This window comes from Magnolia sinica, chromosome 5 (assembly GCF_029962835.1).
Source record: "Magnolia sinica isolate HGM2019 chromosome 5, MsV1, whole genome shotgun sequence".
NCBI lineage: Eukaryota > Viridiplantae > Streptophyta > Magnoliopsida > Magnoliales > Magnoliaceae > Magnolia > Magnolia sinica.
Genome location: NC_080577.1, coordinates 94611654 through 94625233, shown reverse-complemented (window position 1 = coordinate 94625233; position 13580 = coordinate 94611654). Strand labels below are relative to the sequence as shown.

At 38.9% G+C, this 13580-nt stretch overlaps 1 protein-coding gene across 2 annotated transcripts in view; it reads right to left on the bottom strand.

Moving 5' to 3' along the window:
* LOC131246326 (adenylylsulfatase HINT3) overlaps positions 1–3192 on the bottom strand; it is a 28368-nt gene extending 25176 nt beyond the window's left edge. The window contains exon 1 of one of the 2 annotated variants that reach the window (XM_058246306.1): positions 2781–3192. In XM_058246306.1, the coding sequence (XP_058102289.1) occupies positions 2781–3008 (228 nt within the window). In that variant the 5' untranslated portion in view covers positions 3009–3192. The remainder of the gene's footprint in view (positions 1–2780) is intronic. The other variant, XM_058246305.1, reaches the window with a different exon arrangement.
* Between the last annotated feature and the right edge of the window lie 10388 nt (positions 3193–13580).

The window sequence follows — 13580 nt, the reverse complement described above, 5'->3', positions numbered from 1 at the left end:
TGAGAGAGCACATAAACATATGAAAATAAAAATTTCACTATGATCATGCTGACTAGACACTCTACAGTACAGTACGGTACAGTACTACTTCATGTCCAAGAATGTTTGAGACTCTTAAAACAGAAACAGGAAAGTTCTGAATACAATGTAGATTACTAAAAAAGATAAGCTCCAAGGCATCTGAACTAAAGCTTTCAAGGCTAAGATTTGATTATCTAAGATGGGTTTCTGATGTAGAGCGGGTCGCGGACAGTTTCATGGCCAAGATGGATCAGAAAAGGCCCGGTCGACGACAGAAGTGATCCGGACCATCGGACCTTAGATCGGGCGTATCTTGCAATCCGGGATGAGTTATCTGACGTAAAATATATGATTTTGGGGTAGAACGAGCTACTTTAGCCAACCAACCCCGCTACGCCGGGTTGCGCAGCCCGGAATTGCGAAAAACCCCTTGATCGATGGTCGTTTCCCTGTTTTAATTCCGTTTTTACTATAAATAGTAAGTTTTAGTTTGATTATAACTCTTCATCCGTCGGGCTTTAGGAGTTGCGCCCAACGTGAAAAGAGCTTAGAATAATTAGGAGAACGGTTTGGTGAAGCCAAATAGGACACTTACTATTTTTGGCCGAAAACCTTGCGCACTAGTAGACATCACGACCGTCTATAAATATTAAGTTTACTATTTATAGTAAGTCGCGGATTTTAGGAGTTTGAGTTGTAGTTTGATTTTAATTTCTTTCCCATTGCTTGGTACCCTTATTTAAAGGGTTGTGAACTCGTTTTTATGCATTCATCAATCAATTTCGAATTTACTAAAATTTATTTCTATTTTCTGCTTTCTTTCCTCGTGGATTCGAGAAGTCTCTGTGAGGAGTCCAAAGAAGTTCCGTGGATTCGGAATAGTTATCCTCTTGAGGAAGACGGTGCTCGACCTCACGTCCTCCCCTGCGTCAGTTTCTCTCCACAAATCCCATCTAACTTGGAAATACGTGTTGGTATTGGAGAAGTGCATAGGTTCCAGAAACTATGGTTTTTAAAAGTCAGATACGCTACTACATCCATATAAATATTTTACCTCAATAAATGTGTAGTACAATATTTTACTACATCCATATAATAAATGTGTATTTCAATAATACTTTGCAGTTTGCAAAAATCCCAATGATAAATGATAATAACAAACATGACTACGAATTAGTTATATGTGAAAAAAAAAAGTATCGCAAATACAAACGATAAAAATAATTAAACATAATTACTTATTTCTTCTATATGAGCATGTCCAAAGGTGTTAGCTTTTTAAATGAGCATATCCACTTGTGTCGGTGAGGACATTGGCACAATTTAAAAATGAGAGGTGGCCATGTTAGTTGTTAGATAGCCATAATTATATCATCTAAAAAATCAGGTTTCTGAATCAAAATTCAAACTAGAGCTACATTTGGTCGCACAGAAACTGAATCACGTACGGGTCAGTCCAAACAAGACGAAATTGCCAAAGAGGATTCTCCTAGCATTCATAATCTGGAATAGCCTGCAAGTCACAGTAAATTTGTAGCAAAATCACCTTGAAAGTACCCCATTCCTTCAATATTAACGCTAGAGATGGTAATTGCAATTTGGCATTTCCATTTCACCAGACCAGTAATTGGATTTGGTTGGATAGGTCATCCAAATGCACCCTATGCTATCCCTTATAATCATGGCGCCAAGCCTTCCGCTGCCTTCTGCTGTCCATCTCTGGGAAACATGACCCAATATCCTCAAACTAAAACCATTTGCTCTTCCATACCAAGATTGCACATCCCAAACAAAGTAACAAAAACATTACAAACCCAATAAATATTTTAAATTCCAAAGTCCAAACACACTGCCATTTGCGAATTGCAACATTAAGATATGTTTGATTCAATGAGCAAATTCTATCAATAAGTGTCTAGTCCTCAGAAAACAATAAAAATAGCTGAAATGCAAAAAATGATTTTGGTCCCAACATACCAACATCACGAATAGATACATCTAATTCATTGAAAACAAGATGAACATGAACCTGAATATGCTAATCCTCACCAGAATGCGCTGAAATTACAAAAGCACAGATTTTCAATAATAATACTGCAAACCCACTAAAGATTTTCAATTCCAGAAGTCCAAAAACACTGCATTTGCAAATTGAAACATGAAGCTATTCTCCAATTCAACATGGCAAAAGGCTATCATCAGTAAGTATATATCTAGAATATAATTTATAATCAATTTTGGGTCCTTGCTCTTCCTCCAGTGGTAGACTCGTATGAGTTTCAACACCTGGTCAAGGGTTCGAGTACCCATAGGTGGTGAAATCTCACTACGGCGCAAGTGTGTGGCGGTGTGTGTGCGTGTTAATTTTTTTAATTTTTTTATTTTTTTTAAAAGCACATATCTAGAAAAAAAAAAAAAATACCAACATGGAAGCCAATAAGCATAAATGTCACTTGAATGAACCAAAATTGCAGTCCTAAAAAACATTAAAACTAGTTGAAATCCGACAAATGATTTTGCTACCAAGTGATACCAACATCACGAATAGATACATCTGATTCAAACTGCAAATGGGTATTAATAAAAATGAAAAAAAAAACCCGAATTAGCTAACCTTCACCCGCATGCTCTGAAATTGCAAAATCACAAAAAGAGAAAAAGAACAATAAAATAATAATAATAATAATAATGAACTGAAACTCCATCAATGAATTTCAATTTCAGATATAAAAACACCCAACTAAGAAGAAAATGAATACCTTGAATGCAGGGGATTCGCCTCGAATTATCATGCAAAACACACAACCATTCCCTTCATTCCCTTTCTCGGATTCATCCATTTGGCAATTTTCGGAACCGCTATCGCAATTCGACAAGGACACGCATGAGAGACCATTCGATCTTGATCGTTCGTTGTTCGGACTCGGGCAATCGGAATTGATTGGATGGAGGTGGGAGCAGAGGATGGAGAGGCGGCGGAGTGCCATACCTACGCAGAATCGGTGTGCTCTTTGTAGAATTGTGGAGAATTAAGGGAGTTTGTGGTCATGGGGTAAGATTGAAAGAGAGGGAAGGAAGAAATGGGTGGCTGCAACTGAAGGAATGAGTAGGAGAGAGAGAGAGAGAGAGAGAGAGAGAGAGAGAGAGATGAGAGGAACGTTTGGATGCGTTTCGGATCGTGATCGTGATTTGGTTCTTTCGTTTTTTGTTTTTTTTTTTTTTTTCTTTTCTTTCTTTTTCTTTTTTCTGGCGGTGCCTTTGACTTTTGTCTTTCGCATTATCCATTAGATTTTTTTCTCTCCATTTCAGTTCATGGATGAAATGAATGTTTCAAGTCTGGAGGTTAAAAAAGTTACAACTTACAAGGCTACTCGCTCTCGCACGTGACAATGAGATGCACGTATGACAGAGATCTTGTCTCCATGTGGGCCCCACGATTTGGATTCATTTGTGTACGGACGCGGATTGTATACTGACCGCCCCAGTAGCGTGGTGGCTACTCACAGTGCTCCATGGGCCTCATTATGTATGTATCCTATCCAAGCCATCCATACTATTTTAGGGCGCGAAGCCAAAAATGAAGCAGATTCAAATCTCATATGGGCCACTCCACAAGAAAGAGTGTTGATTGAACGCTTACCATTAAAAACTTCTTAGGGTACACAAAAGTTTTGTATTAAGCTAATACTTGTTTTTTTTTTCACTTAATCCAGATGTGCGTGACCTAATCAACAGGTTAGATCACAAATAAACATTACAGTGAACTTTAAGAAGTTTTTAATGGTAGGCATTCAATCACCACTGTTTTCTTGTGGTGTGGTCGAGTTGAGATTTGGATCTCCTTAAATTTTGGTATATTATCCATGATAACCGGAAATATAGATGGACGGCTTGGATAAAGAAAATATATATCATGCGAGGCTCACAGAGCACTGCCAGTAGCAACTTGCTCCTGACGCTGTCAGCACGCAATCCGCGTCCTTTGAGCCCATGCATTCTTTAGCGTATGAGCGGACCAACCTGATTCCTGTGGCGGTGTGTTCATGGTGAGCCCAACGAGTACTCCGAAACTGTCACACGTGTGACATTCACACGGTTGGCATCCGGCCATCCGAAGCTTGGCTTTAATGGGCGCGGATTAGGTGTTACCCTTACCGTGGGTCCCACTTTAATGATGTGTTTTATATCCACACCGTCCATCTGCTTCTCCGTGCAGTTCAGGACTTGTTCTTAAAAATAAAGCAGATCCGGATATCAGTGAAATTTTTCCAACTGTATAACTCACTTATGAGCCAGGCACCTTACTATGCCCTCCCATACTTAGTTTTCAAGAATACCCTGTACTGTAAGGATGCACGTTGATTGGACCAAAATGCTTCTATTTTGTTATAAATGTAGTTTTTAAAAGCCGGGTTCCCTATTGCTACGGATTATAACCGTAGCTATAATCGTAGCCATTGAAAATGCCCCTCCTTTATCAGAAATGTGATTTCTAAAAGTTGAGGCTCCCTATGGCTACTGATTATAACCGTAGCCATTGAAATTGATTGCGAAGTAAATGGAATTGACCACGAAGTGAAGAAAGTTCACCATGAAGTGAATGATATTCACCGCAAAGTGAACGAAATGAATGGAATTGGCCACGAAGTGAAGGAAATTGGATGGAATTGACTGCAAAGTGAATGAAATTCACCATGAAGCGAATGGAATTCACCGCGAAGTGAATGGAATTGACCGCGAAGTGAATGAAATTCACTGCAAAGTGAATGAAGTGAATGAAATTCACCGTGAAGCGAATGGAATTGACCGCGAAGTGAATGAAATTCACTGCGAAGTGAATGAAGTGAATGGAATTGACCGCGAAGTGAAGGAAATTCACCATGAAGTGAATGGAATTGACCACGAATTGAAGAAAATTCACCGCGAAGTAGATGAATTGAATGAAATTCACCGCGAATTGAAGGGAATTGACCGCGAAGTGAAGTAAATTCACCGCAAATTGAAGGGAATTGATCCAAAACAATTTCACTACCCCTGCTTTATCAATTTCACTCAATTCTCTCCCTTACACCCAAATACACGTTCGAATTCATCTCTATCATTCCTATTCCTTCTTTTCACTCATTTTTTTAAATTAAATCTCCATAGAATCTTCATCCTACTATCACATTACATCTTCCATGTTCCATTCTACTCAAAGCTACCTGCATTCTTTTTCTGAGAGGACGTGGATGCATTAATAAGCGTGAAATCTTGAAGGTTTGGAAGATGAAGAGTGTTTGGAAGATGAGAAGATGGTTGTGTAAATAAGAAGAGAGGTGTTTGAAAGATGAAGAGTGAGGTGTTTGAAAGATGAGAAGATGGTAGAGAGTTTTATAAAAAAGAGAGGGTTTTAGGAAGGGAGATAAAGAAAGGGTTTAAGAAAGAGGAAGATGAGGGTTTGGGCATGTGGGGGACCTTAAATACAAGTGCTCTCAAGTATAAGTGGGACCCACCCAAAAAAAAAACAAAAAGTGCTTAGCGGCACTACCGCACCCTGGGCAGCAATGCTGCCCGGACTTCCAGCGGTCGGTGGCAATAGTGCCGGATCGGAATTGACCACGAAGTGAAGGGAATTGACCGCGAAATGCATGGAATTGACCGTGAAGTGAAGGGAATTGACTGCGAAATGCATGAAATTGATTGTGAAGTGAAGGGAATTCGTAGGAATTCATCGCGAAATGCATGGAATTGACTGTGAAGTTAATGAAATTGACCGCGAAGTTAATGAAATTCACCGCGAAATGATTGAAATTGACCATGAAGTGAATGAAATTGGCCGTGAAGTGAATAAAATTGACCGCGAACTGATTGAAATTGACCGCACAGTGAATGAAATGGATTTTCGACTATCAACCTGATGGAATCTTGGAAATAACCAGGTTGGTTGGCTAAAATAGCTTCTCCTACCCCAAAATCATATATGGTACATCAAGTAACTCATTATAGTTTAAGAGATATGCTTGTTAATTAAATGAATAAAGAAAGTAATGAATAAAAAGAGGAAAAAAAATTATATGCTTATATTTACATATTTATATAAATATGTATTAGAGAAAAATATAGGAAGAAAAAGTTCTCCCGGTAAATAAAATAAAATAAAATTGTGTAGGCTGCCACGGCAGTACTGCCGTACTGCCGCCGCACACTACTGTATTTTTTTATTTTTTTTTTGGGGCTGGTGTAATCCCCACTACTTTTGTGGGTCCCATCATGAGGTATGTGTTATATCCAAATCGTCCATATATTTGGCGAGCTCGTATTAAGGCTTGAGACGAAAAATAAGATAGATCTAACTATCAAGTGGACCACACTGTAAAAGGCAGTGGGGGATTGAATGTCTGCCATTGAAACCCTTTTAGGGGTCAAGGAAGTTTTGGATCAATATAAAATTTGTTTTTCCTCTTCATCTAGGTCTTTGTGACTTTATGAATAGATTGGATGGAAAATAAATGTTATGGTGGGCCCTATGAAATTTTTAACGGCGAAAATCAATTTTCTCGCTGCTATTTGTGGTGTGGTCCAATTGATCTTTGGATATGATTCGTTTTTTTTTTTTTATAATGCTCTGAAATGATCTCGAAATATGGATGAATGTTGTGGATATAATAAATACAAAACTGTGGGGCCCATGTAACTTTGATCTCTTTTGAACAGTTCGTACAACTCGGAGTTCGAGGAGCATCAGCGCTCGTCTTCGCACCACCAATCCGCTTCTGGAAGAAATGGTGGGGGGTATTTTGGTCTGGTGAAAAGTCGCCCGTACACCAGCGGCTTAGTTTGGTATAGTAAGTTTGGACGGGCGTGAGAAGGTTGCTGGCTTAAAGGTGAGTCGTACAGTAGGAAAAAACTCAATATAAGTTGGACCACACTACCGGAAACAGTGGCAATTGAACGTCCACCATTAAAAACTTCCTATGGCCCACAGTAATGACCACAGTAATGTTTTCTTTCCTTCTAAACCGTTCATAAGATCAAACTAATATGGATGAAGGGAAATTATAAAGATAAGATACATATAAAACTTTTGTCGTCCACAAAAAGTTTTTAATGGTCATTCGCGATTGTTTCTAGTTGTATGGTCTACCTGAGATTTGAATTTAACTAAATTTTTTTTTAAAAAAATGCCTAAAATAATATGGGAAAATGGATGGCCAGCGTGGATGCATAAAAAAATCCATCTATTTAGGTAATACATAGTAAGGGTAACACCCACTAAAGTGCTACCCCGTGTGATGAAATATTTTAGGAGAAAAATGTTGATACTTTGGGAGAGTGTGACCCCGTGTCAGCTCTGACTCATGTGATCATACCATTCAATCTCAACTTTGGTAAGTCCCAACTTGATTAAGGGCTTACCAAGTCAATCGGAACCAACCAGTCTTTTACCCGTGATCTCATGGGAGGAGAGTACACTTTTAGCATATGGGCAGTGAAAAATTAGAGGAGAAATAGTATGTACATCCCCCAATGTAAACATGAGCTTGGTGTGATGCACGGTTGAATATGATAATATTCCATGCTAATTATTTATATTGACTAGCATGCATTTAATGGATAGTTGAAAATGTGAATATTTTTGGTCCCGAATTGAGATTTATTTTTAAAAGTTCACTTAGTTTCAATAACATTTTTATAAGATGGTATAAGAACAAGATACCACACGTCATTTCTTACAAATTGATTTAGTTCATCTTGCATTGCCAAAATTCAATTTTCATTAGTTAGTGCTTCATTTATGTTGGTCAGTTCAATTTGAGAAGTAAAGCAAACATGATTGTAAATATTTTTCAATTACCTTATGATTTGAACACCAGAGAGTTATCAAGAATTTGATTAGTTTGATTGTCTCTTACCAACTTTAAATCAGTAGAATTTGATTTAGAGGATGGTTCACTTTAATTAATCAGAATGATATCACCATCACCATCATCTTAGTGAATACTGGGATTGATTGAATGATAATCAATTACAACATTTATCGATTCTTGAATCACCAGAGTTCTCTTATTTAAAATACGATATGCACGACTATTTAATGTATATCCTAAGAATATTCATTCATCACTTTTTGCATCAAATTTTTTCAAATTTTCATGGTCACGTAAAATGTAGCACTAGGTTTTTGTTGAGGGTCAAATATTGCATATTAGACCCTAGTTATTACCTGATTTTATGAACATGATACTGTTTAATGCCCTATTTTAATCATGTTTGTGTTGCAAGGTGAATTTAGGAGTCTTGACTGAAAAAAGGTACTAAAAGCATGGATTTAAAGCTGAGAAATCATCAAGGTAAGGAACGGACCCCAGGGGACCGAGATCGAAAAATTTACACGCCAAAGATCCGAGAAAATCAAGTAATTGAAGTCCAAGAGGCCTGAAAGTCATCCTGAATGCAAGATCATAGGGATCCCACCATCCATTTGGCTTGAAACTTTATATTTGGCCTGAGGACCCTAAATTAACCCTACATGTTGAAATTCAGCCTTTGTATCTTTATGAAAGTGGCCCAACGGACAGATCAGCCCATAAATCACTGATCTGGAGCCCACCTGATATCAGGATATGCTTAAATTTTGGTCTCAACACCTTGAATGGGATGAAAAAGAGGATGGACGAAGTAGATTTCTCATAAACATAACAATGGACCCCACATAAAGGGGTGCTTGTGCACAACAGGTGCACACACGCACCACACTAGATCGACAAGTCCGGTCAAAGGGTCTTTAACCCGACTCCACTCGGCTTTACGCAGCAGCGTCTGCACGGACGACTGCTGTGATGTGTAGTGGGCCACCATCGTGGCCCATCTCGATGATCCGGACCGTCCATTTGATCCAGGGCATGGGGACGACCGTAACTATGGTAACCTTTTGGTCCCGTGCATGTGTGCACATACAGATCGTTGTCAATTACAGGATGAACGACGAGGTGATTTGATATAGTGGGTCGCACCAAAACTCGACCAAAATCACCCATTCCTGACTAGTTTTTCACCAGTAATCAATGAACAGGGTGGATTTCGTTGGAAACACCATTGTGGGGCCCACCGAACACCTCAGCGCAGCCCCTGCATAGGTTTTACGCATGTCTGACGCTACCGGCTTCCGTGGCCCGTTGTGCGACCATGGAGTTGATCGGATGACCGATCCGGACCATCCAATGTGTCCAGAGGGTGGCCACGACCCTAGACAAGAAGCTAGAATTGACGGATGAGTTGATTCCGCGCCACAAATCTGCTCCAAACGTAAGACATTTTGTGCTTTCGCTACGCATGCGGCTGTTGTTACGTAACACCACAGCAACCAACTCCACTCCTAGCCAACCTAGTCTTGGCTATAAAAAGAGAGAGATAGGGACATGGAAGATCATCCAGGTAGCCGTGGAAGCGAAGAGAGAGAGAGAGAGAGAGAGAGAGAGAGAGAGAGAGAGAGCGGGAGGAGCATGGGCCGGCTAAGTTTTCTTCTTTCTTCTTCCTTTTTTTTTCTTTCTTTTCCTTTGATGTTTTCATTAAAAGAACTTAGCTTGATCATGTCTATGACGAGCTAAACCTCTTAGCTAGGGCTAAGAGGTGAAGCTTGTAGTGTGATGGGTTGATATGCTTTGATTCATCGTTTTAGTTGAACTATCTTTGACTCTAGTTTGATTATAAGGAATGCTTTCAGTTTTTAATGATTTATTGTGACTTAAATTACAATGGATCTGCGATAGCTTTGAGCATGTTCTTTTCATTATAGAGGTTATGAACTCGGGAACCCTGTTGCTCACCATCGTTCCTTGGGCATGGTAGGATAATGGAATCCTTCCTAACATTCATATATCTCTCAGATTGGTTGTGGATTTGTTAAATTCTATTGTTTGCTTTATCTCATGGGCATAGTTTTGTAATGGAATCCATTCTAATTCACACCCCTCTCATCTCTTGAAAACTGGATCATAGGAAGTTTAGATTTGTTTTTTAATGTTATATCCTCTAATTGGATGAAGATGGGACTCTAAGTCCAGTTGTGTTCATGAATCAAGCTTAGATCTCCCTGATCTCTACAAGTGGATCGTTGAAAACCCTAGTTTCCCACCTTTGAATTTTACAAGTTTTAGTCTAATATTTCACCATTATTTCTCTTAAAATTTCTTAATTTAGATTACATCTTCTTCTAGTTCTAGTTCTGGTTACTTTCAGATTATGTACAAGGTTCAATCCATGTGGATTCAACCTCAGTCTTACTGAGATTATTACTACATCACGACCCTATACTTGGGGTGTGAACAAGTTTTTGGCGCCATTGCCGGGGACTGACGGTTACATTCTTTTGAGATTAACTAGTTTTAGAATTAGGTTAAGATTAGAGTTTTTCTAATTTTTAATTTTAGGTTTCATTTTTCCTATTTGATTTCTAGAAACTAACCTAACTTTCCTATTTTGTAGGACCTTGAGTTAGACTTTCTAAATTGGTAATATCTTTCTAATCATTCTATTTTTAGGATTAGGTCTTATTTTCTATCTTTAGAAACTTTCTATTTTTAGGTTTTCTTTTGTTTTTAGAAACTAACTTGTTTTCTAATTTAGGTTTAGAACTTTCCTAATTAATTTTTAAAAACTAATTTAGTTATTTCCCTTTTTAGAAACTTTTCTTGGTCTTAGAAACTAACCCATCTTTTTAATTTTTATTTTTAAAAACTTTCTAATTTTAGAAACTAACTTGTTTTGTTTTCTTTTACAGGATTCTAACATAGGAACTTCCAATCTGGTAACTTCTTTCTAATTCTTTCTCTTTATATTTCTAGATCTCTTATTAATGTAGGATTTTTCTTTTATTCTTAGGATTAGATTTAGAGTTAGGGTTTCACCATGCAAAAGTGGGCACGTAAGTATGTTGAGATAGCTGAGGGATCTTGGGAAAGGATTGTAACGCCCTAAAAATCGGAGTTGAGCAAAGCTCAACTCCCGAGTTCCAACACATCACTTATGCAACATAGATAATGATGATTAAATGTTGTCCTTATTAGTGCATTTAAACATGAGTGAGATTATACCAAATCAGCATATCATATTCCAGAGTTAATGTAATTAAGTAAGCGGAAGACTGAGGTAAATATATGTAATATATACGTGTTTCATAACCTCCAGAGTATGAACATAATACCGGGCTGAATATATACATAATTTGTTCCAAATTATACAAAAGGTCGAAATGTAAAGTGTTCAACTAAATCATATATCCCTGTGGTCCCGTCGAAGCAACACGAGGTTTACATCAACCCGCCTGATAATTAAAAGTAGGAGAACTCCTCCTCCTCGTTTATGAAAACTGGCTCCGTCGCGTAAGCCTCGCCAGGACCTGCATCTAAATTAAAGTCTGGTTGGTGTTTTAAAACACCATCCTAGGTGGGAATGAGTAGCTAATTCAGTGAAACTATAACGCAAAGGTTAACATGTTATCAATTCAGTTAAGTAGTAATGATAAAACAGTACAACACTCATGTCCTAAGTACTCTTGTTAATGCAGGAATGATATGCTATAATGATGCATGCCCTCGCCTGCACTCCCTCAGCGACACTATCTCACGATTGCACATGCTACTCCCACTGTGCTCTTCCTCGCCAAAGGCACATGCAATGCGGTGCATGGTCATGTCAGCCAAGTTCTTAATTAGGTTTATCATACAATAGATTCGGGAAGCTAAGGTACCTCCTTTTATATCATTTACCTAAACGATGATCCATCTAGGGTCGTCAATCCTAATTAATCACATACGATAGGCAAGTTATAGGGCAACATCACCCCTGATTTAAAAGCAGTGGATAGGCAAGTTCATGAGTTTATACTCGAGGTTACTCCACCAATGCCCTACCAACTGGAGCGCTATTTTCGAAGGGGGTCCGGATTAGATGGTTCACCCCAATCCATGCTAAGACCGTAGGCAGGCTCCGCCAAGGTTCGTTGACAGCTCGAATACAGTGTCTCATACCACTATATTCGGCTCACGAGTTTGGGTTGCTCACTGGTTACTACGGGGAGGCTCGTCACCCTAGCGTAGGCTGACAGCTCAACTATGGTGTCTCATACCACCATGCCCAACTCATGAGTCTTAGCAGATCGTGGTACCATAGTTGAAACGGGCTTTTACATTAGTAAGTGGTACCTTAGATTCAAGCAGTAGCGTCTATACATGGTAAACACACAATAAGCCAATCAATTTATTAGACAAGTTCAACTGGTACAAGTGTACGCTGAATTAATCGACATGGTACCACTGTCGACGATCATCGTACGACTCGGATTCACCGAATGCATCAAATGTGGCGAAACTAGTTAGGCCACTTAAATGGGAATCGTTACTGATTGCCTGGACTACATTGTAGTCCCAATCATACTCAAATACAACATATGGATACATGTAATATTCATAACAGCATTTAACAATCAATTCAAAATTAAATCTCATTTGAGTACTTTATCAAACTCACTAAACATGTTGTTATACATATGCATTTCATCCATAAATCACATAGTAGTAATTTACACTATACGAAGAAACTACTCATATAACCAAGGAGACTAAGAATCCTGTCTTAATCTACTTAATAAGTACAATCCATCAACAAAATCTCATGCAGACATTTGAACAAACACATGGAATGCGTTTGAGTGCACAAATCCATCTTTTTGTCTCATAACTCTTAAACTTCCCAAATCCACCCTATTCTCAAGCTTTTTCCACCCCATGGCCCTTTTTGAACTAGTTGCTACAATCTTCTCGCTCTTCACACTCCTTTCTCTCATGGGAAAGGGAAGGGCGTCCACGGATGAAGCCGGGCCTAACCGCCCAACCCATATAAGGAAGAAGACGGGCGCTGAAGCAGGCATAATCGCCGAACGAGAGAGAAGATCAAAATGGGATCTTGACCCGCAGATCCCCATCGAAAGATCGCTACTGTCTGGCGTCGAATACCCCCACATTTTTCACAGACAAAGTAGACTATATTTGTCTTTTTCTGCTTCTTCTTTCCATTCCCCTTCTTGAGATTTGGAGCAGGTGCTATAGTCTTCTGTTCTTGATTATTCTTCTTCGCCTTTTTGTGAGCTTTGAACCGTTTATTGTTAGCTTACTGCTTATGGGTCTCTGCTACAAAGGCCTTGGCCGAACTTGGCTGAATTGCATTCATTTCAACCTCACGTACCAAGTGGCCACAAAAGTCTCTGAACGTAGTGATAGAATCAGTATGGTTCAGAATTCTTTTTATTTGGGCCCAAGATTCAGGCAAGGAATGGTGCATGACTATAATCTTCTGATTTTCAGTCAATTTACACCCAACATTCTTAAAGGCACCTATCATTTGCTCCATCTTACGGATATGATCTTTGATGGGGCAGCCGACAGGCATCCTATACTCCTGAAATTCTAATTCCATTGCCCTAACTCTCGCATCTGACTTCTGTGCATAGGCATCTGTCAGTGCTTCCCAGATTCCCTTAGCGGTTTCATGCACTTCATACATAGGTATGAGTTCTTTGT